At 36.5% G+C, this 24,732-nt stretch overlaps 1 protein-coding gene across 2 annotated transcripts; it reads left to right on the top strand.

Moving 5' to 3' along the window:
* On the top strand, nt 1-21,813 carry LOC117428741 (delta-type opioid receptor-like). 2 transcript variants are annotated; one of them, XM_059004356.1, is made up of 5 exons: nt 1-488; nt 887-1,112; nt 10,469-10,564; nt 18,856-19,217; nt 20,432-21,813. In XM_059004356.1, the coding sequence occupies exons 2-5, from the start codon at nt 901-903 to the stop codon at nt 20,953-20,955; spliced, it is 1,194 nt and encodes a 397-aa protein (XP_058860339.1). In that variant the 5' UTR covers nt 1-488; nt 887-900; the 3' UTR covers nt 20,956-21,813. The 2 variants fall into 2 exon arrangements, with proteins under 2 accessions (XP_058860339.1, XP_058860340.1); XM_059004357.1 differs by lacking the exon at nt 10,469-10,564.
* The last annotated feature ends 2,919 nt before the right edge of the window (nt 21,814-24,732 follow it).

Below are 24,732 nucleotides of genomic sequence, written 5' to 3'. Positions count from 1 at the left end.
GGGAAAGAGCTGTGTTTTAATAATGTGCATATGAAGAATGAAGAAGTGATGTACCGCTATTGCAAGTGGCACTGAAACTGGAAGCAGTGGTAAATATACAGTAGGACGTCCAGCGGTGTGTGTGTGCGTAATCTGATTTGGACTGCAGAGGAAAGCGAGGGGGTTGCGGTGGGGGGGGGGGATCACTGTTGTTTGGTGAGAGAACGTCCTCTAAAAATTGAGAACTATCAACCAAAGCAGTCGACTTCCAACCACGCCTGCCCACCCCACTCAGAAAAAAAAACGTTTAATTGATCCTTGCGTTCTACAGTAACCTGCAGTGTAAGCTTTACAAACAGAATGCAGAAAGAGGGCGTTAAAAGACGAAAATAACCGCAGCAATTGTGATTCGTTTGGAGAAAGAAAAAAAATCAAAACAAACAAACAACATTTTATTTAAAAAGTCAGACATTCACACACGACGTGGTGTTGGAGTGGAGCATTTATAGGTATGTACCAGTAGTTACTATGCTTAGTGGTGTGTACAGTGTAAGCATATGCCACGATGCAAATGATGATCAGCTTTCAGTTATGGGCATTATGTATATTGCGAAATACATATGATTAGACGTGGTTTATGTAATTTTAATATGCATGTACTTTAAGTCTGCCATCTATAAATGAAACTCTGCGATATAAATTAAATTTCACCTGTGCACAGCGACGTCAAACTGTTATGTCATTGCACGAACAGTACAAGTACATTTGAAATGGTGTAATAATATTATGTTTGTATTTACTTGTAGGAAGAACATTTTGCAAATACAGACTACATACATATATTGTGATCTTTGCTATCCCCACAGTAACTAACTAACAAACCTAGCTGCCTGTTGTTTTCACCTAGGTCTGTGATTCACAATGGATTTCTCAAACGCACCAGACTGGTTTAAGGAAGCCATCCTAAACCGATTTATAAACGATTCTTCTTTCATGAACATGAGTGGTTATAACTTCACCCACGAGGGGTTCGTCTTGCCCATTGGCATAAAGATCACCATTGCTGTGGTTTACATGGTCGTCTGCGTGGTGGGGCTCGTGGGAAACTGCCTGGTCATGTACGTCATCATCAGGTAAGGCTAACTACAATCCAGGAATTTGCAGTCAAATCTTAAATATGTGCTCGACTAAGTGATAGAAAAGAAAAGCTTACCAGTTGCTAGTCAGAAACCTTTAAACTATTATTATTATTATTATTATTATTATTATTATTATTATTATTATTATTATTATTATTAGTAGTAGTAGTAGTAGTAGTAGTAGTAGTAGTAGTAGTAGTCCTATTTAAGGTATGTATGAGGGACTACACCAGTAGTACATTGCATTATATTGACTTTCATTATTGTTGTTGTTGTTGTTGTTGTTGTTTGTGCTGATCATGGTGAAGGTCGTTGTTATAATTGAGCTGTAGGGGTATAGCACCAACTTTTCTAGATTGATGCATACATTGTTAAAATAATAACACTGTAGATGATAGCTAGAACTTCAAACCGCAAAGTGTGTGTCACCTGTTCACCATTACAGATACTACTGCTACAACTGCAACTGCTAGACAAGCACTTTTAGATGCTCTGTTTTAAAGTTCAGCCCCATAGGGAGCACTAAACCATGATTAAATCTTCTTGAAAATCGCAGTTTGTTGATAAGCTAACGCTTGAACAGTTTCATACCTGTTTTCATTGGATTTTATTCACTTGTTGAGTGGTTATTTGCGTGGAGCCTTGAAAGGATTTGTAGCTCTGTTACTTTTCTGCATGAAATGGAGGCTTCCATTTCCAGCTGCTGTCTGATATTGGTTCAGTGTTTCATAGATTCATTGATGCAGAACATCAGAAACAAGAATATTGATGTCCTCACAATGTAACATCTTCACCTGTACACTTAAGATGAATTCCAGGACGCTACGCTCATACATTTCCTGGATATACAGCTATGGCCAAAAGTTTTGCATCACCTAGAATTTTATGATTGAGACATAATTAAAAAAAAAAAACTGTATGAACATAATTTAGATATTTTATTTAACATCTTGTCAAAGAAACTACAAAATGATCAATCAATCTCTGCATCCAGGAGGGAAAGGTAGGGACGGACCTTTGAGATGTTTTGGAGGTGGTAGAAGGAGGATTTGACTACAGAGGAGATTTGGGCATCAAAGGAGAGGTTACTATCCAGAAGTACAACAAGGCTTCGTACAGTGGGGGAAGGCAGCAGCAGACAGTTTCCAAGGTTCAAGGCAGCAATATTGAGATTCTTGAGCTGAGTTTTGCAAAAGTCTTCCGAAAATAATAGTACAGTGTTAATGTTAGATTTTGAAATGTATGTGGAAAACTACAAAGCGTTATGCAATTCAATATGTTAACGATTTAGCAGGTTTCATTTTATGCAGTAAAATTAGTTCATTCTACTGGGTGATGCAAAACATTTGGCCATAGCTGTATATTAGAACAATTTCCTCAGGGCTTAAGCATCACCTTATAAACCCCCTAAGAGTTCTATTTATCACTGTGAAAACGTTAGAATCTTTTGTTCACTGTATTGGAATGTTCAATTTATAAGAATGTTGCTTTGCAGAACCGAAACAACAGAGAAAAACTCTTAGGAACCATATGGATCAACAGAAACGTATACCCATGACTTGTATAAGTGAATAAAAGGTACTGTTCTCTTGCAATGTGTCTCGAAAGAACAACAAGGAAGTTATAGACAAACTAGGTTAATTTGATCCCACAGTAACTGAGCTCTGAGTTTATTTTTAACACCAATAACAAGACAATCCACTCTGTTGTGATGGGAAACGGTGACACAGTCTTTATCTTGCAGGTCACAGCAGCATCTGTGGCTGACAATGTTCTGCTATTCTTGTTCAAATTGCAGCACTGTGTCGTGTTGAGATGCCTTAAGCTATTTGCAATTACTTATTCAGTTTTAACCTTGTCTGCTAAATTTTCACATTTAACTTAGTGGTACCTACTCCTTTTTCAACTTGAATAGGCGATTGATTCCCAGCAATTAGGATTTTTATAACAACCAATGATCCGCCCTAAAAAAAAACTCCCATGGAGACTTTTATTGAAGTTTTAAATTATTTCTTATTTTATGGTTTATTTTACTGTCCAAAAAATAACAAGCGCAAGCAAAAGGCAAGTGCCTAAGCCAATGAGAAAGCTCTAGCGTAACCTATCAGTGAGAGGAGGGTTTTGCAAAATGCGTAATTTCAAGTACAGCAGCCTTCCACATAACAAACTAAAAAAGCAACAGCTTTTAATAAAGCTTAATATTAACTGCATACTTTTAACTAGGGAAGTTATAAAATGTCAAGAACTGAATACAAGTTTCATGCAGTGTCTGTTCCAACCTTGTATTTTTTCATATTTTCTTAAATGTAGTTATTAATTGCATTTTATAACAAGTTTATCATGGTACACCTTTAGGGTGGCCATCTGGCTCCAGATTTACCAGACACTTTGAGACAGAACGGGATTACAAACTTAAACTGAAAGCAATGAATGTGTAAATGAACTATTACACCTTTGCTAAAATGAATAATGGTGCTTAATTATCATCTGTGTGGTCCAGTGGTTAAAGAAAAGGGCTTGTAACGAGGAGGCCCTAGGTTCAAATCCCACCTCAGCCACTGACTCATTGTGTGACCCTGAGCAAGTCACTTAACCTCCTTGTGCTCCGTCTTTCGGGTGAGACGTAATTGTAAGTGACTCTGCAGCTGATGCATAGTTCACACACACTAGTCTCTGTGAGTCGCCTTGGATAAAGGCGTCTGCTAAATAAACAAATAATAATAATTGTATAATAAGAATAAATAAAATGCTTATGTATTATTATGTATTTATTTTTTGCAGCTACTTAGTCGCTATTTATTTTCTGTTCGTCGATAGTCAATCACCAATAATATGCAAATCCTCTCCCAAGCAAAGCATCATCTCATTTTTCATCTATTCATCCATAGCTAATCGATCTGATGGGAAGCAGCTGATCAGACTTTTTTGTGAAAGACTGATTATGTTAAAAAACAAAAATTTGGTGACGTTGGTGTTTAGTAACTGAACTGTATCACGTTAAGACTGCCCACGCAGCATTTGACAGGCTTCACAAAATGTCAGTTTATCAGCCGAGATGATTATTGGTTGTTAGTTGCGTTGGAAATTGATTATATCCCCTGGTTACTTAGTAAAGCCCAGCCACTCAGCATTTGCCAGGCTGCACAAAACGTGACAATAAGCAGGTTTGTGAGAGGATCATGGCGAGTGGTTTTTGAAAAATGGTGATAATAAACGGGGCATGATGTTAAGCGAGGTGATATAAAACGGGTTCCTCGGTACCTGGAAAACTACAAAGCAGTATGTAATTTAATATGTTAACATGACATTGTTCAGCAGGTTTCCTTCGACTTTATAAAGCAAAACTTGGCCATAGCTGTTAAGTACTTGCAATAATTCAGCTAGAAAATATGGAATGCGCTTGGCAATGGATCGTCAACAAAGGCACAAGGAAGTGCCTTAGCACAGCAGAGATAGCTCACACAGCAGCGAGAAAGAAAGAAGTGCCTTCTATAAAGGCCATAGACGTACTGTAACCTAATACCGGATATTTCTTTATTATAACCCTCACAGATGACAGCATGATTGGTTACTGCAGGTTTGGAGAATTAACTTTCTTTCTGTATCTCAGGACAAAAGACATTAGAGTGCTTAATATTCACAAAGAGTAGGCCTGATTTTAACAGTAAGTGAGACTGTTCTAATTTCAGCTGTACTGTCTCCTTATATGTGAATTTAATTATTTTTGTCACCAGCAGATATCTTAGATCATAGTTTTAAACATTGTAAGATAGCTGCAGAACTGTGCTTACTGAGGAGCATTTTTAAAGATGATGATAAAAAGCTTAGAAATACTAAAATAAATGACAAACGTTTATTTTGCTGTTTTTAAATACAGCAATATTAAGTGTTTAATAGTTATTATGTTTTATCATATTGTGTAACGTTATTATGATTGTGTTAATTCAAATTAAAGAGTGTAACGTATTCCCTTTCCAGACTGATTATAAACCAATGTAATTTTGAAGAAAATGTTTTTACTTGGAATTTGATTACACTATGTAACACAATTTTTGTTCCTGGGTAGTAAGTGTTATTTCCTAATTGCTTATGCCTCAAAAGTATAGAAAATGGCTATTATTCCCCACAAACTTTGCTTTTGTGACCAGGACAGTGATATTTTGAAATTTACCTATTTCCAATGAGAAAACGGGCGAATTTGTGTCTTTTCGTTCACATAAAGTCAGAAAAAAACAACATATGAATCCAAATTAACATGTATTTATACTAAAGTAATACAAAAATGACTACAGAAGATTTAGAAGTGAGTAGTTTTTTGAGATTTACGATTATACTGTAAATCACTTTCACGAATCAGTCCCCAAATGTAGTCTCCCATCATGTTCTCGTTATACTGTCCTTGGTAGCGGCATTCAAAGTCCAGTATATCCTGGTGGAAGCACTCGCCTTGCTCCTCCGAGTACGCTCCCATGTTCTCCTTGAATTTATCAAGATGAGCATCAAGGATATGGACTCTGAGGGACATCCTACAGCCCATTGTGCCGTAGTTCTTCACCAGAGTCTCAACCAGCTCCACATAGTTTTCGGCCTTGTGATTGCCCAGGAAGCTCCGAACCACTACAACAAAGCTGTTCCAAGCCGCTTTCTCCTTACTAGTGAGCTTCTTGAGGAATTCATTGCACTCCAGGATCTTCTTTATCTGTGGTCCGACGAAGACGTCTTGAAGGTACTTGAAGGCTGCCGACTCCTTATCTAGAGCTCTGACAAATTGTTTCATAAGGCCCAATTTGATGTGCAGTGGTGGCATCAGCACCTTCTGGGGGTCCACCAGTGGCTCCCACTTGACGTTGTTCCTCCCCACAGAGAACTCAGTCCGCTGTGGCCAGTCCTGCCTGTGGTAGTGCGCCTTGGTGTCCCTGCTGTCCCAAAGGCAAAGATAGCAGGGAAACTTAGTAAAACCGCCTTGGAGACCCATCAGGAATGCCACCATTTTGATGTCTCCTATGACCTTGATGCCATCTCAGAAAAATGCAGATATGTATCCACTTAGGCAGCTGGAACTAAACTGAACTGGTGGGCTTAAGGCCCCTGTATTTATGCTACTATTTATATTACTGAAAAGTTCTAGAAAGTTCTAGAAGTTATTCCAAGTTTACTCAGCACTGAATCTATCTGGAATGTTCTGGAAAATAGGTAAATTTCAAAATATCACTGTCCTGGTCACAAAAGCAAAGTTTGTGGGGAATAATAGCCATTTTCTATACTTTTGAGGCATAAGCAATTAGGAAATAACACTTACTACCCAGGAACAAAAAAAAAAAAATTGTTACACAGTGTTATTTATTTCATTTTTCTAAACATCCTGCAATTACAACAGAATACCTGTTTTTATAACAAAATAATTACTGATCAATTTTTTCCTGTCAGATATCCTTTTGAAGTCTAAAGAGCACATTGATAGCACATAGTGACTATTGATTTGAAGTCTGAGCAGTTTGCATTGCCATGGTAACAGGAATTGTCTACATTGTAAATGCTTGGAGCCGGCAGCAGTTATTAATTTTGTGGTTCAATATATCTTACGTATTTAATACTTTCTTTATTACATTACTCAATGCTCTTTGCAAAGGTTCTGTAATATCTCTAAAATGCAATTTTCTGTTTAGTTTTTGCAAAGTTTAACTGATGGGCTCCAGTTATCCGCTACAGGTTTAACTAGAATTCGTGGTGATGCAATGGCAGATATTGTGATACCAATAACCAGTTTATCCTGTATTGTAGAAATACAATTATTATTCACAATGCTCATTCGCACTGCGATGTTTTTGTGATTAGGACTTGTTATGTATTCCTTTCTTCTGTTTGGCACAGCATTGTTACTCTCATGAGAAAAAAACAGGATTGCCCACAGCAGTAATTCAGCATCCTGACCCAAAAGCGATAGTGCTTGATGTAAAAAAAAACAAAAAACAGGCACATTATCAGACATGTTGAGTCTGTTTGTAAGGGTTAGTTTGAAATAAAATACAGCGTTGTTGTTTGCTCTCTGTTACGATACATGAGGTGTGTCAAGCTTAGCAGGCATGTGAAACCAGTTCCTTTTGGGTTGTTGCAAAGTTAATCTTTGCAAGTAAACTTTTACCTGTTCAAGTTTAGAATTTTTTATTTACTTTATTGAACATATTACATTCATCTCCCTTAGTGGGCCATTTATACAATACAATACAATATAATTTGATTGTATATAGCGCTCTTCATGCAGAGTATCTTATATATTTTTTATCATTTCCGTTTAGTCAGAATTAACATCATTAATACATTTTTTTTTTTTAAACAAGCTCAATACATGGGCAAACTAACATTCCATTAGACCTGACTGTGCTCGCGAACGCAACCAACTGAAACCATTGACCCTTACAAAGTTACAGAATGGAAAAGGGCAGGTGTAGCACTCACTACTGATTAAGGCTGAATCTATATACAGTGCATGGCAAAGACCAAGCCGATGTATAGAAATGAAAAGCTCTCAGTGAATCAGTAATGGCGCTAGATAGGTATAGCACTTCAAATCTCACAGCCATGATAGTTGCCCAGGGAATACTTCCAAAGGAAAATGAAAATATCGTAGAAGCACATATATGTAATGTGGACATGAGTGACAGTGTGGAAATGTTAGATTGTGACCTGTCAGGTTCTACCTTAACTATGAATAGCTTCTAGTCAAAGAATTGTCATACTGTAAAAAAAATGAATAATTTAAAAACAAGAAAAATGAAGAGCCGTATTCAGAACCAGCACTTGTCAATGCTTTCTCAGTGTGAAGACCTTTTTTTTATTATGGAGGTCTCTCACTCGGGGTGGCATTGCAGCTGAATAATTTACTGTAGCTGTTCACTGCTGTACTGCATTTGAGTGAGTAAACACAGTGTAATAACAGGGCAAAAAGGCTGTACATGAATTTATAAACACAGCTCCAGGTATTCATTGTTTTGATTGTTTTTCTTTTTATAGCACCACTAATGCTATTTTTAATTCTACTGCTGCAAGTTAATTGAAAATCTCAGTACAGCAGTTGTTAATTTTTCTGCAGAGATTTGCACATGTGAGTGTGAAATGTGAAAATGATTTCCACAACTATCTCATTCTTTTTGACACATTCTCTGCACCTTATTACTGTGTAAAAAATAAATAAAGATTCCTGTTCTTATTGTACATCTGTTACCAGTATAACTTCCAATGTACATGAACACTTTGTCTGAGTACAGTTGTATATTTGTAAACAGGTGGCTCCACAATATAGGTCAATTATCATGGGTAGCAAAATAATAGTACCAGTGCATGAAATGAATGTATTATTAACCCCTGCAGAGGAAGAAATCCTTAGCGACAGAGGTACAGTGGAGGCGTTCATACCTCTATATACGTACTGTATCATATCTGATTGTGGTCAAACTTGGTATTTAGCATACGTTATTGAGATTCTGGGTTCTGAGGATATACAGTATGGAGGTGTCTACCTGTCTGTCACAATTGCATTTCTATACATGTGTTCCATTTCTCCAATCTTCATCAAACTATTTATTGCTGTTTCGTAGTCTATACTGTTGTGCTCATGCTGCTGATTCACGTGCAGTCTATGTCATCGTCTTTTTGTATACTGATAATGTGCTGGATGTTTCCATTCACTTAGTTTTGAGATAAGGCTACGTCTAGAAATGGAAAAGCTTGTATTGAAAGGAGGACTTTGTCATAGGCTATTAATTCACTTTATTTCTTTCTGTTTCTTTTCCCCAAGCTCAAAGGGCCATTCTGGTATGATTCGTATGAAAAGCACTGAGTGTCATTCTTCAGATTACAGTACTTGAGACTTGGCTGTAGGTTTAGTGAGGGAGTATAAAAAGACCAATTAATGGAATAGAACGTAGTGTCATTATAAAGCAAGTTAATTAACTGTGCTGTATGGCTAGTAACTTGATACAAAGAGGCAGTGCTTTAGAAGTCACAAAACAATTTATCTGAGCAAAACAGAACATAAAACATAAAAAGTTCAAATGCAAACACAAAGCAGATACTTACAGTATACTTATGAAAAAACGCAAACACCTACATTTACTCAAAGTCCCTACCCAGTGTTTAAATTACAGGTTATTATCACCTACCCTGCTCAGTTTATTGGTCAGTATAATTGTTCTATCTCTGTTACCATCCATGTTTCCTATAAACTGCCAATAATTTATATTTGATTTTTGGTGGTGCTGTTTTAAGTCCCTACTCAAAATGATGTATTTAATTATTTGTTTTGTTAATTAGTAACATCGGAAACTTTAATTTCATCTACTGTATTCATCTTGTGGTTCTTGATTTTCTTTCTAAAATACTTTTATGAATACCTTGTTATGACTGAGAAAGCAGCTGAAGATATATTGCAATTAACGAAACCCTGGGAGTAAAATGACTTTAGTTTGGATAATTCAATTATTTTCCTTGTGATACCAATCATTTAGCTAAAATTACTGCCAGTGGTCAAAAGCTTTTGTAGATTTAAGAACAAAATATTTTTTTTATGAGACCAATTAGAGCAGTGTAAACGGATTCATATTCATTTCAATGCAGATCAATGCTTCTGATTGGTGGAGAACCAAACAAAAGGCTGGGCATTCAACAATACATACAACCATGGTTGTTGCATGATGAGCAGTTGTTTTTTCTTAGTACTAAAAATACTTTTTAAAATGTTTCAACAAGATATCCACCATATTTCTTATAGACAAAAATAAGCTCCCGCAGAGCAAGATTGGTGGCTCAACACAATCTCTAGTAAAATTGAAGATATGTTGTTTTGTTTTGTGTTTTCCATCTCAATGTTTAAAACTGTTTTGCCAGCTTTTTATTTTATGTGTTTTTTAGATGTAAAATGGAAGTACATTCTATGCTGCTAATTTCTTTTTTTTTTTTTAACAGAATCTGTAAAAAGAAAAATGCTTATATAACATGAAATGTAAAAACAAATGGTTACCAAAATGGGGTAATGTTTTTACTCAACTATTATGGGAATATGCACTGTGTGTACAGTATGTAACAATCCTTTTTTACACTTCCCTATCAAAAATCCTAACTGTATAAAATATTACTACCATGGTATAACACACACCTCATGCAACCTTTAGCACGCAAAGATTCTTTGAAAAATGTGTAAAAGCGCAACAATATATTCCGGGGATTACAGTAAAGGGCAATCAGAAGATACAGATTCCAGCTGGTCAGTTGTAGAATTAGTACTAATTTACTCCAAGCATCCAACCTAGATGTGAGTCAGTTACTGAGTGGACTAATTCCGTAATTTGTTATAGGAGGAATCCAGCATTCTGGGACAATTCAGGGATGGGACAAAGGGGGACTGCAAGTCTTGGAGACAGGAGGGGACAAGGCCACGCAAATCCTTTTAGGTGAGGAGCGAGATCTTAAAATCAATTGCAATCTTCTCAGACAACCAGTCTAAAGATTTAAGCAGCTGGGTAATGTGCAGAGAGGTGAGTACAAGCTGTCAGGCTGCAGCATTGGGAATATTATAAGCCTATGAAGCAAGATCTTTGTACATAATCTTTGTACAAGGTAACAAAGGCACAGATTAGAATCTCAATGAGGAGCAGTTTTCCTCAGATGACGTGATGAAGTGAGACCTTTGTTACACTGCAAATGCGAATGTGAATTTGTAAACCCATCGAGTTCTATTGCAATCTGCAGTGATCAATGAATATATAAGCCTATATACTTTATATATAGGCTTATATATTGATTTAAAGGGGCCCGGTATATTTCTAAGTCTCTCTCTATATAGATACAGCTAGACTTAGAAATAAACTGCATCCCTTTAAAAGGAGGATTCTCAGAATGCTTGAGAAGGTCTATTTTAAGAGGTTGAAATTCTGTTGCCTTGAGGTTCCTCATTTGACAGTCATGGCAGAACCTATTTAAGGTTGGTTTTCATATTAAAACTAAAGCAGAACAAGATCCAGGTGGCTTAAACAGAACTCCAGTCATGCAGATTGTATAAGAACATGATATTAACAGTTTAGATCCTATTCGGATGTATAGATCTTAATCTAAAATGGGATTAACGTCACCGTTGATCTGTTTTCCTCTGAAATGTCCATTTACAGGAATGGTCTGTTCCTGATGCTGCACACTGATCTATTTAAAGCAGTGCATGCCATATTTATTCTGTGCAATAATTCAAGATACGTAGGTTTTGCAGTTTGATGAGCAACCCATACTAAAGGCATCTGACATGTAACCCTGTCAATTCCCATTGTTCATGGCACATTATTGCTGTCAGCGCTGTGACAGTCAGGTGCCATATTTTGCTTTTAATTTTCACAAAAACACACATTTCATTTTTAACTGAGACTCCCTAGTAATGACTACAAACAGGTGCAATTATAAGTGTAATATGCTAGATTCTGCTTTCAGCAGTAATTCCTTGGCCAATTACCCTTTAATTGGGTAGTACAACATTTCACATGAAAAACACATGTCTAAATGTGCCTTATTAACCTGAAGCTGTGTCATCTCAGTCGTATATAATTGAACCTTTTTCTATTTCTAGTCTACAGCTCTGGCCAAAAGTTTTGCATCACCTACAATTTTAGGATTGAGACATAATTTAAAAAAAAAATCATTTAGATATTTTATTTAACATCATGTGAGCAAAGAAACTACAAAATGATATTGCAAAAGTCTACCGGAATCCATAATTGCAGTACAGTATTTCATGTTAGATTTCGAAATATCATTTTTTTAATTAATTATATGAAAACCTACAAAGCAGTATGTATCCCAGTTTGTTAATGTAACATTATTCAGTAGGTTTCATTCAACTTTATGAAGTAAAGTTAGTTAAGTGTATAGGGTGATGCAAAACGTTTGGCCATAGCTGTACAGTGTCAGTGTCTTGTTGATACTAATATCGAATGACAGCCTTGACTGAAAAACAAACAGCACCTGATTAAAACCCAGACAAATACCGATATGTAATGTTTTAATTCAGTGTTGCATTACATCAGTCCAAAGCAGTGAGTAACCTGACGTTCTCCAGGTGAACCAAAAAGCATGCATGATAATTTACTGAAAGAGAAACTTGCAGATGAACAGGTACAAAGCCATTATACTGTTTTTTTAAAAAATTATTATTATTGTTTTTATACTATGTGTGGACAAATAATGTTTCTTTGTAATGTATTTACTTACCATCTGGTTTTTTGCTTTTCACAAATTGACAGGTGTTGGCTAGATAGAAAGTTTGGATAATGATGCTGACAATGTGGTATACACAGGGCATAAAAGTGGTTGCAGAGATATAAGAAGTCCCTGAAGCTGGGTTTATTATGTTTTATGTTCATTATTCTTTTTTATATATTTAAAACACATAAATATTTTCTGTGATTGTTTTGTTGCTCGACTGCGTTATTTACCCGAGAGTAAATGCTGTACTACAGACCACTTTAAATGTCAGAGTCTCTGGGCACTATGTTGAAGCAAGTGCTAAGATTTAGCTACGTTCAAAAAAAAAAAATGGAAATATAAAATTCATAAAGTACATCTACATTCTGCATCTTTTATAAATATTTTATTTAAATTTATTATGTGAGAAATAAAATCTTGTGTTGGATCGTCGGGCAGTCTCTACTCCGACTTCCACTGTCTTAGCGTCGCACATGTTTACTGTAGCAACGGTAGCAACCATAGCAACAGGAACAACCATAGCAACGCGCTGCCCTGGAGGAACAACCTATTTAAGGGGATAGAGCAGGGCTTCCCAACCCTGGTCCTGGGGACCCCGTGTGTCTTCTGGTTTTCATTCCAACCGAGCTGTCAATTACTTAACTAAACCCTTATTTGAACTAATAATTGGCTTAATTAGACCTTTTTAATTGTTCTCATCTCCTATAAAGTTGCACAGTTCAAGTTATATCTAACTTTAAATGTGTGTCTGTTGGGAAGCCCTGGGATAGAAGGTAGGTTAGTAACCATTTGCTTCCAAACCTCGACTTCTTCTAAATAATTCTGTAATCATTCTGTAATCTTGTAATCATTGCTGCCGTTTAGAAGCAGGATGCAGATTTTCCGGGTTATATGCAGTCGGAAAGACTTTATTAAGTATCAGTAGCACTGCAAGCGAAATTAAGATGACTTTGAAAGTGTTTGATCAGTTATGAAGTTGTCTTTAAAAGTGTCTCCCTTCTAAGAGCATATGAACCTAAGAACATGTTTATAAACACTCTTTTAAAAAATAGTTCAAAGGTTTGTGAATAGGGCTCTATTTTTATTGATGAATACTGTACTGTACACACAGTATGAGTTAAGCTTTAATTTTACTTTACATTAATTGCTTTGAATGTGTTTTATCACTTATAGTACACGATGAACATAACTGATATTATATAGGGTATCATAATGTTTAAAGCAGCACCTTAACAGCATGTGCATACAGACACAGATATGAGGACTAGTTTCTATCAAATCTGTTTCATGCATACCTAATTCATTCTAGCCAATAAGTATCACTTTCTTTTAAGCTTGTTATCTCCTCAGGTAAAGGTACATATGAACATACAAATACTCATCTTAAACAAATTGCATTTTTGTGCAACAGCAGAATGAACATCAAAAATCCCTTGTTAATATATTTTTGGCAGAATAGTTGATTTTTCATGCTGATGCAACTGAACTATTACATATCCTTTTAGTAACTTTGGCCTATTTGAATAATCATTATACTGTAGAGTTATAATTAAATAATCATGTTGAATGTTTTCTACAGCTGCTCCTGTAGCAAATTGCAGCTGTGTTTTTGGGAACAAATATCTCCTTTTGCAATGTTAGATGAAGCCAGCGATTTCAAGAGGATAAATGCCTTAGGAAATAAAATCTTTGACCTTCAGCTGGAAGAGAAATCTCCTGTGCTCACACACTCGTGAATGTTTAAAAGACAGCTAAACTGCTAAACAGGTGCGATCTCCAGGTTTCATATTTGTATTAACAGCTGGCTTCAAAATCCCCTATTAGCATCAATCTTGGACGGCTTTACTGAAGGTAACTTTATATCATTGGGAACCACAGATAAATAAGGGAAAAAAAAATTCATCACTGTAAAGCACAGTACAATGCATGGTATCGGTATGGAAAAATGCAATGACTGTGCATTTACCATGATATATTTTGAAAGCAGCAGATTTGGTTTTCTGTGTACTGCAGTGTAGACTGAGTTGTGGCACAAGCACGTTAAATTGTGAACAGCAGGTGTGTGGAGGACAGCAGAGCTACACTGCATGATGCATTGAGATTAAACACCACCACGTCAGGAAATCAGATAGAGCACATTCTGTATAGATTGAATCAGAGCCCAATACACAGTGCTGCACCATGGCGTTGAGAGTTAACAAGACCACATGCAGAAATATGATGCAGAGAAATGAATACCAAATTAATCAACTGTGGCTGTCTGCCTCTGGGGGTAGCGTAATTGATTAAGGTAATCTTTGTGAATACCTGATGATTTATTATTTCAATGTCTAAAGCTGTATTTTTTAGTTCAGGTTGTGTGCATCAGATTCTACAGATTTGTCTTCACCATTTTCTTTGCAGATTGCATGCATATTTTACTAACATGCAACAAAAATAAAAAATAAAAATGCATGCTGAAAACCTTGATGAGCCAGCAAATATGCTCATCTCTTAAACCCCCCACTTGCTTTAATCAGGGAAATACTTTGTGCCAAAGATCTTGTTGCCATGATGCAGCTTGATTGATGGGCTGTCTCCTCAGTTGAAATTAGGCACTTTGCTCAATTTCAAAAGCTCAAAAACACCTGGGCCTCTACCAGTTACAGGTATCGCACAGAGCTTTGCAAATTAATCTCTTTCTGGATCTTTTGTTTAAATTGGGTATTGAAAATATTGCAGAAACTGTCTTTATTGTAACAAAAAAAACATGCATGTTTAAGTTGTGTGTTTGTTGTTAGCATGAGTATTCATTTTAAACATTACATAAACTTATCCCTTGATATTCCGAGCCCTCACACAGCTGTGTGCATTGCAGTCACCGTTCTGGTTCTCAAAACGGAAGCATGCCAAGAGCTATGACGCAGTGTGCATATGCTGTATGGATCCAAATCTGTGATCAAAGCTTGCACACAAAACACCTTTAAACACCAAATCCCTGTTGTATTTCAAGCATCAAAACCTATAACGAGGGTAGTGTAAAAAGTGTAAAAAAAACAACCAAAAACAGAAAATAAATGATGACCTGTGCAAAGCTTCCAAACTGATCTCGTCATTTTATTGTGCTCAACTGACTTGTGGTGGAATGTGAATGTATATCTGACTCAGTTATATCTGTTATTATTATTTTGATTTATTTAATGAAGCATTTGCATGCAATTTATATATATATATATATATATATATATATATACAAACATATATTTATAAGTGCTTACAAGCCTGATATATGTATTGTGAAATTACTTTGTGTCAATATTTGACTTGCTTGTAAAAATGAAAACAAACCAAGCTTGACAGTGCTCCATTAAAAAGAGAAGAACTGCTGCTATTACTCCCTGTGCCTGAAAATCACAAGCAAGCACAGAGGCAGGTATTAAACTAGTGACACTGGGGAGAAGATTCATTCAAAATGACACTGCATTTCTTAAAAGTCACACAAAGCTGTTTTTCTCATCATTTTGTTCCATCAAAAAGATAATGGAGGTCTTCGCTGTGGAGGCAGATGTGTTCCATCCTGACAATTACAGTTTCTTCTTTAAACAGACCATTATATATTCTTTACTTACCAACAACTCACCTCTGGCCAGGTCTGCTGTACAACAAACATAATGTAATTAACATGGAACAAGCAAGTGGCGTTTTTTCTATTGCCCCGGTGATTATGAACTATATTAATACTACAGTACACGGGGAAAATTACGATGTACTCATGAAGTCTGAGCTAAGGTAGTATTTCCAGAATGAGGATAGATAGGCAGTATGCACTGTACGTCAACAAAAAGCAACCATCTAAGAAAGCCTGTTTTCTATATGCTTCTTGCATTCATTCTTAGATCATCACATACCTGTTATTTTTTTATTTGACTGAAGGTTACATCTGTTTCCTGGTTGAGCTACTTTACATCACTGACCTCAACATATTGTTAGTGGTTTTATGTGTCATTTTCTTTACAAATGGCATGTCCCCTTACATCTATCTTACAGTACATGTTTATAAGGGAAACTGGTCACACTCATTTTAAGGGGTACTTCTGTGTCAACTAACACTTTTTTTATTTTGTGTTAATGGTTAATCTAATATATTAACACATTTAGAAACAAATAAACCAAAGGTATAATAACACAATGATATCTATTTTTTAAAACCTTCTACTGGCAAATTTGAGTGTGACATTTAATACACTTTGCATTTATTACTTCAATTCTCATAACTTTAATTCTGTTTTTAAACGTGATTATTACCCAAAAGGCACGACTCTTAATTGCTAAGTCCTTATCTAGTAGCTGTCTAATGCAGAGGTTAAATGAGGTACATCACTAAAGCTTGAAGCAAAATACTTTTCTTGTTAAATAAATGTGCTTGCTTTTAAGCTATTGTCATGGCTGGATCTTTGCCATGCTATTATCGACAGAATAGCTTGGTAAAATATATATATATCCTTGAAAAAAAGCCATCTCGTAAAATAAAATACTTAAACCAGTGTACTTCATCTAAAACATGATTATATATGAATAGAATTCCTCTGTGGTGTTTTTCACGTCCACACACAAAACAGACACATAAGTACATTTTGACTCATTACTGAACTCTTAAGAGTAGATTGAATGCAATTTTGAATAAGACTAGTTTCAAGCACCAGTGCAATACATTTATATTTATATTTCCAGCGGGAGATGGAATTACTCCTGAACTGTTAATGGTAAGTGGTGTGTGATTGCTAGTGCGGGATCTGCCCACTTTGATACTAGTTACCCATGGGAACACATTGACCTTAAAAGGTTAAAGTTAAAATAAATAAATAAAATCAGATTAGCAACCCAACTCTTCCAAGTTCTCTTACAAAACACTGGTTTTCTAGCACAACATAACTAATTTTTTTTACATCCTAGCACAGATGAGGTGGTTTTAGCGAGTACCTCGAAACTCAGGCTTTCCCTCGTGGATGGAAGCAAACTAAACGGATTGTCTTTAAGGGTGAGGGAACATAGATGAAATATAAATCAGCAACAGTACAATGTGGCATCACTGCTGACAATGCAATTACTACAAAGTAGCCGTCAGAAAACACTTCATCATTTGACACCCCCGCTCCCCATCCCCTGCCGTAAAATAAGTAATCAGATGATTGAGTTTTTGAATGGATTACTTTGCATCCCTATTGGGAGCAGTACACACATGTCCCTGAGTGTACTGAACAGTATGCATGTACATGCCTAGGTAAAACAACTCAACATAGTGTTCTGCTCTTTAAAACCGTGCCTTAAAGGGAAACTTTATTTATGACATTTTTTTAATTTCTTATCTTTTTAATATCATGTCATTCTCTGTTTTTTTAGATCACTAATCATAATAGTGAAAAAAAACTACTTTGTATGCTGTGAAAAGAGACTTCAAATAACATTACTTAAACAATGATCTATGCAGAGACAGACAATAAGAAATGTGCAAGCATACACTAAGCATTAGTCAGTAAGACCAAAACTGTGCAGTGACTGTTGCACGCCAATACATACATTAACATCAATAATATAGTTGTGCTCTTTACATTTAACATTGGTAGAACCAAGGAAGGTTTACGCTGATCAATGCAGATGACACATGCATGTTGAGTATTCATAACATGATTTGTTTCATTCCAAACATCCCTCTTCATCATCCTCCATCATATGGAAATGGGTTTGTGTTATACACTGAAAACTGCGGCGCTGTGTTTTTCTAGTGCTACTTGCTACATCTTGCTATGCTTTTACAGCTTACTAAATCATGGATGAAAAGCAAGAAGTGTTCATTAAATATTCTCAAAAACAACTGCAAATCAAGTCTGTCAACACTTAAGTTAATTAGTCTGCAGTGGTAAGCTGTGTATATCCATTATGTATTAACCTAAATGCAAAAATATATCTATTTATGTAATTTTACAGTCAAAAGAATTTGTGATTGAGGATGTTCTAATCTTCAGTGATTTCCCAACAGTTTTTTTTAAGCAGTTACCATAGTGTCTAAAATCTTTTTTAAATGAGTTAGTTTTTACATATGATGTTGCCATTATTCCACATTATTCTCATGCACAAAATGGTTGAAAATCTTTTTCTAAACTCAATCCAATTTGAGATAATAATATACTTTCTAAATAGCAGCTAAACATGCTATTTGTGTTCAATCATTTGTGCAGTGTTATTTACTCTACAGGATTCTCTTTACTGATTATATGCCTTATTTTCCTTAACAAGACCTTACTGTTGCTTGTCCTATAAACTGGGAATGAGAGTGGATTCTAGACCTTTGTCTCCAGGAGTATTGCAGTTAATCTAAGAGTTTCCAGATATTTCCAGAGATTTATGTCCTGTTATAAAACACATGTGATTGTATATAGAATTTGTGCAGTTGACCATGTCTCTTGTGGTATATCTATATATCATTCTGACACCACACATGATCTCTTTTCTTCAACAGGTACACAAAGATGAAGACTGCAACTAATATATACATCTTTAACCTGGCCCTTGCAGACTTTCTGGTTCTCCTCACCTTACCTTTCCAAGGCACAGACGTTTTCCTTGGGTCCTGGCCGTTTGGTAAACTCCTCTGCAAGATAGTGATCGCAATCGATTATTATAACATGTTCACCAGCACCTTTACCCTCACCATGATGAGCGTGGATCGGTACATCGCTGTCTGCCATCCAGTGAAAGCCCTGGACATGCGAACCCCTCACAAAGCTAAAGTCGTCAACATCTGCATCTGGGCTTTGGCTTCTGTAATCGGTATACCAGCCATGGTGATGGGGGATGTTGAAGAGGATCCCTATGGCACAGGTATGTACAGTCGCTCCGAAGGTAGCTTTTATTGATGATCCTCGAAATGAGTTTGCCATTCGTGTTGGAGAATAAATAGAGAAAGTTTAATTTTCATGTTATTAATTTACTCAAGTTGCTCTACACAAGATGAAGAACTGGTCTCTGGATTTTCTATATACTTATTTATTTTTCATCCTTGGAAGCATTCTTCTTTAAAAGGTTTCTATTCATATCAGCATGACGTTTAAAAACATACATGGAAATAACAACTAGTGTTTTTTCTTGCTTTAAAACGTTCAGAAATTAGTAAGACAGAGATGAAAGTCATGCTTTTTTCATTTTAATTGTGGGAATGGAAATTATAGTATGTATTCTCTTATTAAAACATAGCCTTGCTATAAAGTAAAGTTTAGTAAAAGATTTTTGTATATCACAAATAAAAAAAAAAAAACAGAAATCACTTACAGTACCACGACTAATTTGATTATGTCACTTTTAGAAGCAGTACTGTTTATGCACAGTATATGGACTTTTTGGAGGAAAATATTTAAATGTTTGAGAGAAATTCAGTAAATAAATTATTTAAATGAATGATTTCCCAGGTATTCTGTGAAATTGTTACATACTATGTATTTTTGTATCCCCTTCCACCTCTTTTTTCCCACAACTTTTTCATTAAAATGCATGTGATTGTAAAGAGTCCATTTTGCTTCAAGTTTTCAAAAGTTTTTTTTAATAATAATGTATTCATTACTTAACTGCATGGCATTAAATTCTTCGTTTATTCATAACACTTCTTCATTTTCCATTACTAAATACATTCAGTTCCTTCCATCAGCTTGCTACATTCAGTGTAGCATTTTAAACCAGAACAAATTGTTTACCAACTCTCAGACATTCAATTAACATTATTGTATTGTTGGTATTAAAGACAGCAGTGTCTGTATTGGTATGATAAATCAAATGAGTTGAGTAAACCTTTCATCACATGATAGCATTTTGAGCTAGTAGTACTTGTACTAAAGACAATTAACTCTTGGAGACACATCATTACAGAGACACTGGCTAGACAGTGGGGTCGGAGAACATTTGCTGATGTCCAGTCCTCCTGAATCAGTACTGGGTTGCATCAGTAAGGTGACATTCAAAATGGTCATTCCACATGTGGATAAAAAAAAAACCTTCTATGGCAAACACAGAAATGATAATGCTTCTACTTGTGTGTCTCTCAGCTATCGAGTGCGCTGTGGTCCTGCCTCAGCCCTGCAGCTTCTGCGACGCTGTATTTGGCACCTGTGTATTCATCTTCTCCTTCGTCGTCCCGGTCGCCATTATCACCATCTGCTACACCCTGATGGTGAAGCGCTTGAAAAACGTGCGGGTGCTGTCCGGCTCCAAGGAGAAGGACCGCATGCTGCGCCGCATCACGCGGATGGTCCTCATCGTGGTGGCGGTCTTCGTTGTCTGCTGGACTCCCATCCAGATCATGGTGCTGGTCAGGGCCCTTGGGTTGAACCTGCACAACGAGTTCACAGTCTCACTCATGCACTTCTGCATCGCCCTGGGCTACGTCAACAGCAGCCTCAACCCAGTCCTCTACGCCTTCCTGGACGAGAACTTCAAGCGCTGCTTCAAGGAGTTCTGCTACCCATCTTCATTCAGGATGGAACTGCAGCGGTCAACCAGAATGAAGAGCATTGCCAAAGAAGTTGCCTGCAACTGCAAGCATGCAGATGGGACTAGTAATCCTGCATGACTAGACGTGGAGCTGCCGTTGGTTACCACCAACCAGCAGAAACCTGGCAACTCAAATGCAGAGCTTACTCAAATAACAGCCCTTTAATATATGCTGTGCTTGTGCTGTGTGGTCAACTGAACATGAAGGTGGCCTTTGAAAGGTTCAGAGTTTCTGATTTGGAGAAAGTCAAGGAACTTTTACCTGCGCAACCAGAGGAAAAAAGAAAGACGTTGGGATACTTTTAAAAAGACAAAATATGATATGATATAAATTATGGCCTTATTTGTATCATCTGTTAAAACTTGCCTAAACAGCGTGTTTGATGTACAGTAAATGGGTGCTTTTGTGTTTTTAATGCCTAAAAAAGTGTGTTATTGTGAAAAGTATTGAGCAGATAAACCCAGCATATTCATATATTTTTGTTCTGTTAAAAAAAAAAAAAAAAAAAAAATTGGTAGCAGTGTTTCTAAGTTTGAAAATATGTAAGGTTTCAAAAAGTACAAGACATACCTTTAAAAAAATCTATTGTACTGTTCTAGAACTATATTATTGTCAGAAGTCTCATAGTAATCTTACAATGTGCCTCTACAAATTGCTGGTTTATGTCATTATTCTTAGCGAAGAGAACACTGCATGTCAGTTGAATGGGTATATTTGACAGCTTCGCTTTGTGTAAAAGTGAATGTTGTTAGACTCGCATAACTTGATCCCAAGGTTGCAACTATGTTTACTTTCAAAAGCAGTCGTTGCTGAGCTGTAACTGAGATTGTATTCTTCTGTTTATTTATTGATGTATTTATTTACATATAAGAAGCATTGTTATCAGCATTGTAACTGACAATGCTAATATGTTCCACACATTAAAGAACCTGTGTTGCAAAACAGAATTGCAGCTGCATTTGTACAGTCTTCTGTGGTTTGTAAAATAGTTTTGGGTAGTTTTCTTTTTCTATATTATGTTGTTATTCAGTGCTGTGCTATTATTCAGGATCTGACTCAAAAAAGGAGGTACAGTACAGCTATGGCCAAAGGTTTTGCATCACCATATAGAATTAGTTATTATATAATTGTTTTGTGTGCATAAATAAAACAAGTGCAACAAACCAGTCATACTTTAAAGCTTGCGAATACTGATGGACTGGACAGTTGCCTTGAGATCCCTGCTGTAGCCCTTTCCAATAAGTACTCCAACTCTTTCAGCCTTATCGATTGAAGAAAGTGCAGCAAATCCAACAAATTACCAATCTACCGCAGTGCTGTTTGTGTACGCACATCGACTACAGCTAGATTATATGCAGGCAGAATTACAATTTAGTCTTTCGGAACTGATCACACAATTGCTCTTCTTGATTGAATAATTTCTGGAGACGTCCTGGATGTTTGTTTTAACATTAATCTCTTACATCTCAGTGATCAGCAAACATGTTAAGCAGTTTTTTGACACACTATGCGAAAGAAAAGGTGCATTGCTGACTGCACTGAAATTCTGACTGTGCAATGGTTGCATCTATAGCATGTCTCCAGCACTGCAGCACCTCCAGTTCCCAGATGTGTACAGACCAGGTGTGCTCTCCTTTATATTACCTTCTTATTTATGACAAGTGGAATCTCTCTGGCATTCCATATCCTGTTATTCTTCTACAGCACAACGCAGTGCAGTTTGGATAAACAAGCATTATAAAAAGTCCATAAGGTCAGCAGCGTGTCGGCGAGAGGAATGACTGATTTGTAAGCAGCACTACACTTTCTATTAAAAAAAACTGGACCTTAAAGCAAGGAAAGACCAAATCCCTCAGCATTAAAGCTAGGGGATGCATCGAGACTACTTGGTGACAACTGTCTCCCCTCGATAATCTTGACTTTGGCTCCGATTTGATCCAAAACGAAAACTGTTGTATCCTTGTACACTTGATATTATCTAGCGGCCTGCCCTAATGTCTATTACACTCACACTGAGTTCCCCATGTGTCGGCTCCTAATGGAAATCTGTACTGTCACCCTGGCTGTGACAGCCTGTTTGTTGGATCCTTGCAAACAGCTTGTCGTTGATACTGGCACTATTGAGTTTAAGGAAAGTATACAACTGTGACCATCAGTAAAGGCTTCGGCTTAAGGCCTACTTATGTATGGCATATCAACTTTTATAATAATTAGGTCTAGAACTGTAGAATATGGCATTTTGTTGTTTCATTCACATTTCAATTGTCCCTTGATAAGGCTACTGTATCAATAACTCTATCACCTCTCAATTTGTGTTGTGTTGCTAAGTATATATATTTTTCTTTTTACTGAATTACCAGTGTTGCGTCATAAACTCTTTCTGGACATCCAAACAACATGTGTCTCTCTCAGGTTTTAATATCTGTGTTGCATTTTTCACGAGCTTCCGTCCAATGGGCTTCCCATGGCCCCCAGCCCTTTAAAAAAAGCGTAATTTTTTTTTTTTTTAGAGATTATTACAGAGTTTAGTTGCCGGTCGCTGCGCTATCAATTCTTTTACATGTCTGTAATTGAAGCCGTTCCACTGTGGAATGAAAGCAAAGGAGTAATGGTGGTAATTACTGAGAATATCAAGACAAGCTTGAAAGAAAGCACTTTGAAGCTGAAAGATTGTGGTGCTGTGACAATCTCTCTTTTTACTAAAAGTATTCCGCTGATGGGGATGTAAACTGCAATCAGGAGTCTTTCTATAGAAATGTCACTGGAAAGGCAAAGCCATTTTAAAATGAAGGTCTAAAGTAGGCAGTCGTAGAACAATGTACTGTACATATGGTAGGCAATCCAGGGAACACCTGCTTCTTTTGTCATCTCTGTCGAACATCTTGGAGGAGTTGACTGAACACTGAAATACAGATGTGATGACCCAATGGAAGAAACAGCCAAGCTGGAAGCACTGGTGTTTGAGATGTCATAATGGCTGTTATAGATCTTCTTTAACATCAATCCTGTTCAAAACTGAATCTACAGGCTTGAGCGTATGAAACGTAAGTTGAGAAAAAGAGCAAACTAAGCAGCCTTGGATAGCATCACTTGTATAACACACATCTCTTAGATAGCACACATCCCTTAGATAACACACATCTCTTAGATAGCACACACCTCTTAGATAGCACACATCTCTTAGCACACATCTCTTAGATAACACACATCACTTAGATAACACACATCTCTTAGATAACACACATCACTTAGATAACACACATCTCTTAGATAGCACACATCTCTTAGATAACACACATCTCTTAGATAACACACATCTCTTAGATAACATACACTTCTTGTGACAAACCCTTGATAAAACACCACAGTAGATTATATATACAGAACTAAAATCTGAGTATACTGTGCCCCTGTTATGCAATGTGCACCCCCTATAACATGTTTAATTTTTGCATTTTAGTTTGGTGCCTGTTTTCCTGAAATGAGACAATCCTTTTTCACAGGTAGCACAATGCAGAGTTAGGGCTGGATTCTTCCGGATTAAGATGCGTTTTTCTGAGGTAAGCATATGGTGGTGTCCCAATTCAATTATCATTTTAGCTGGGATTGGGCAATAAAAAAACCCAGCCATGCAACAAATGTGACATGTGGAGCATAATTTATTATGATTGGAATATCATTAATCACATGGTAATTCAGAGCAGACCATAACAAGCCATGTAATTAACACACACAGGATCTGTCAGCACTGTTAATATTGAGAGTGTACTGACCTGTTACTTAGCGTCAGGTGTCTGAGCTGGCTACAAGACTGTGAGCATGCATATTTATAATATTATTTCCACTAGAAGCTGG

Source organism: Acipenser ruthenus, chromosome 29, assembly GCF_902713425.1.
Source record: "Acipenser ruthenus chromosome 29, fAciRut3.2 maternal haplotype, whole genome shotgun sequence".
NCBI lineage: Eukaryota > Metazoa > Chordata > Actinopteri > Acipenseriformes > Acipenseridae > Acipenser > Acipenser ruthenus.
This window is presented reverse-complemented; position numbering and strand designations above follow the sequence as displayed.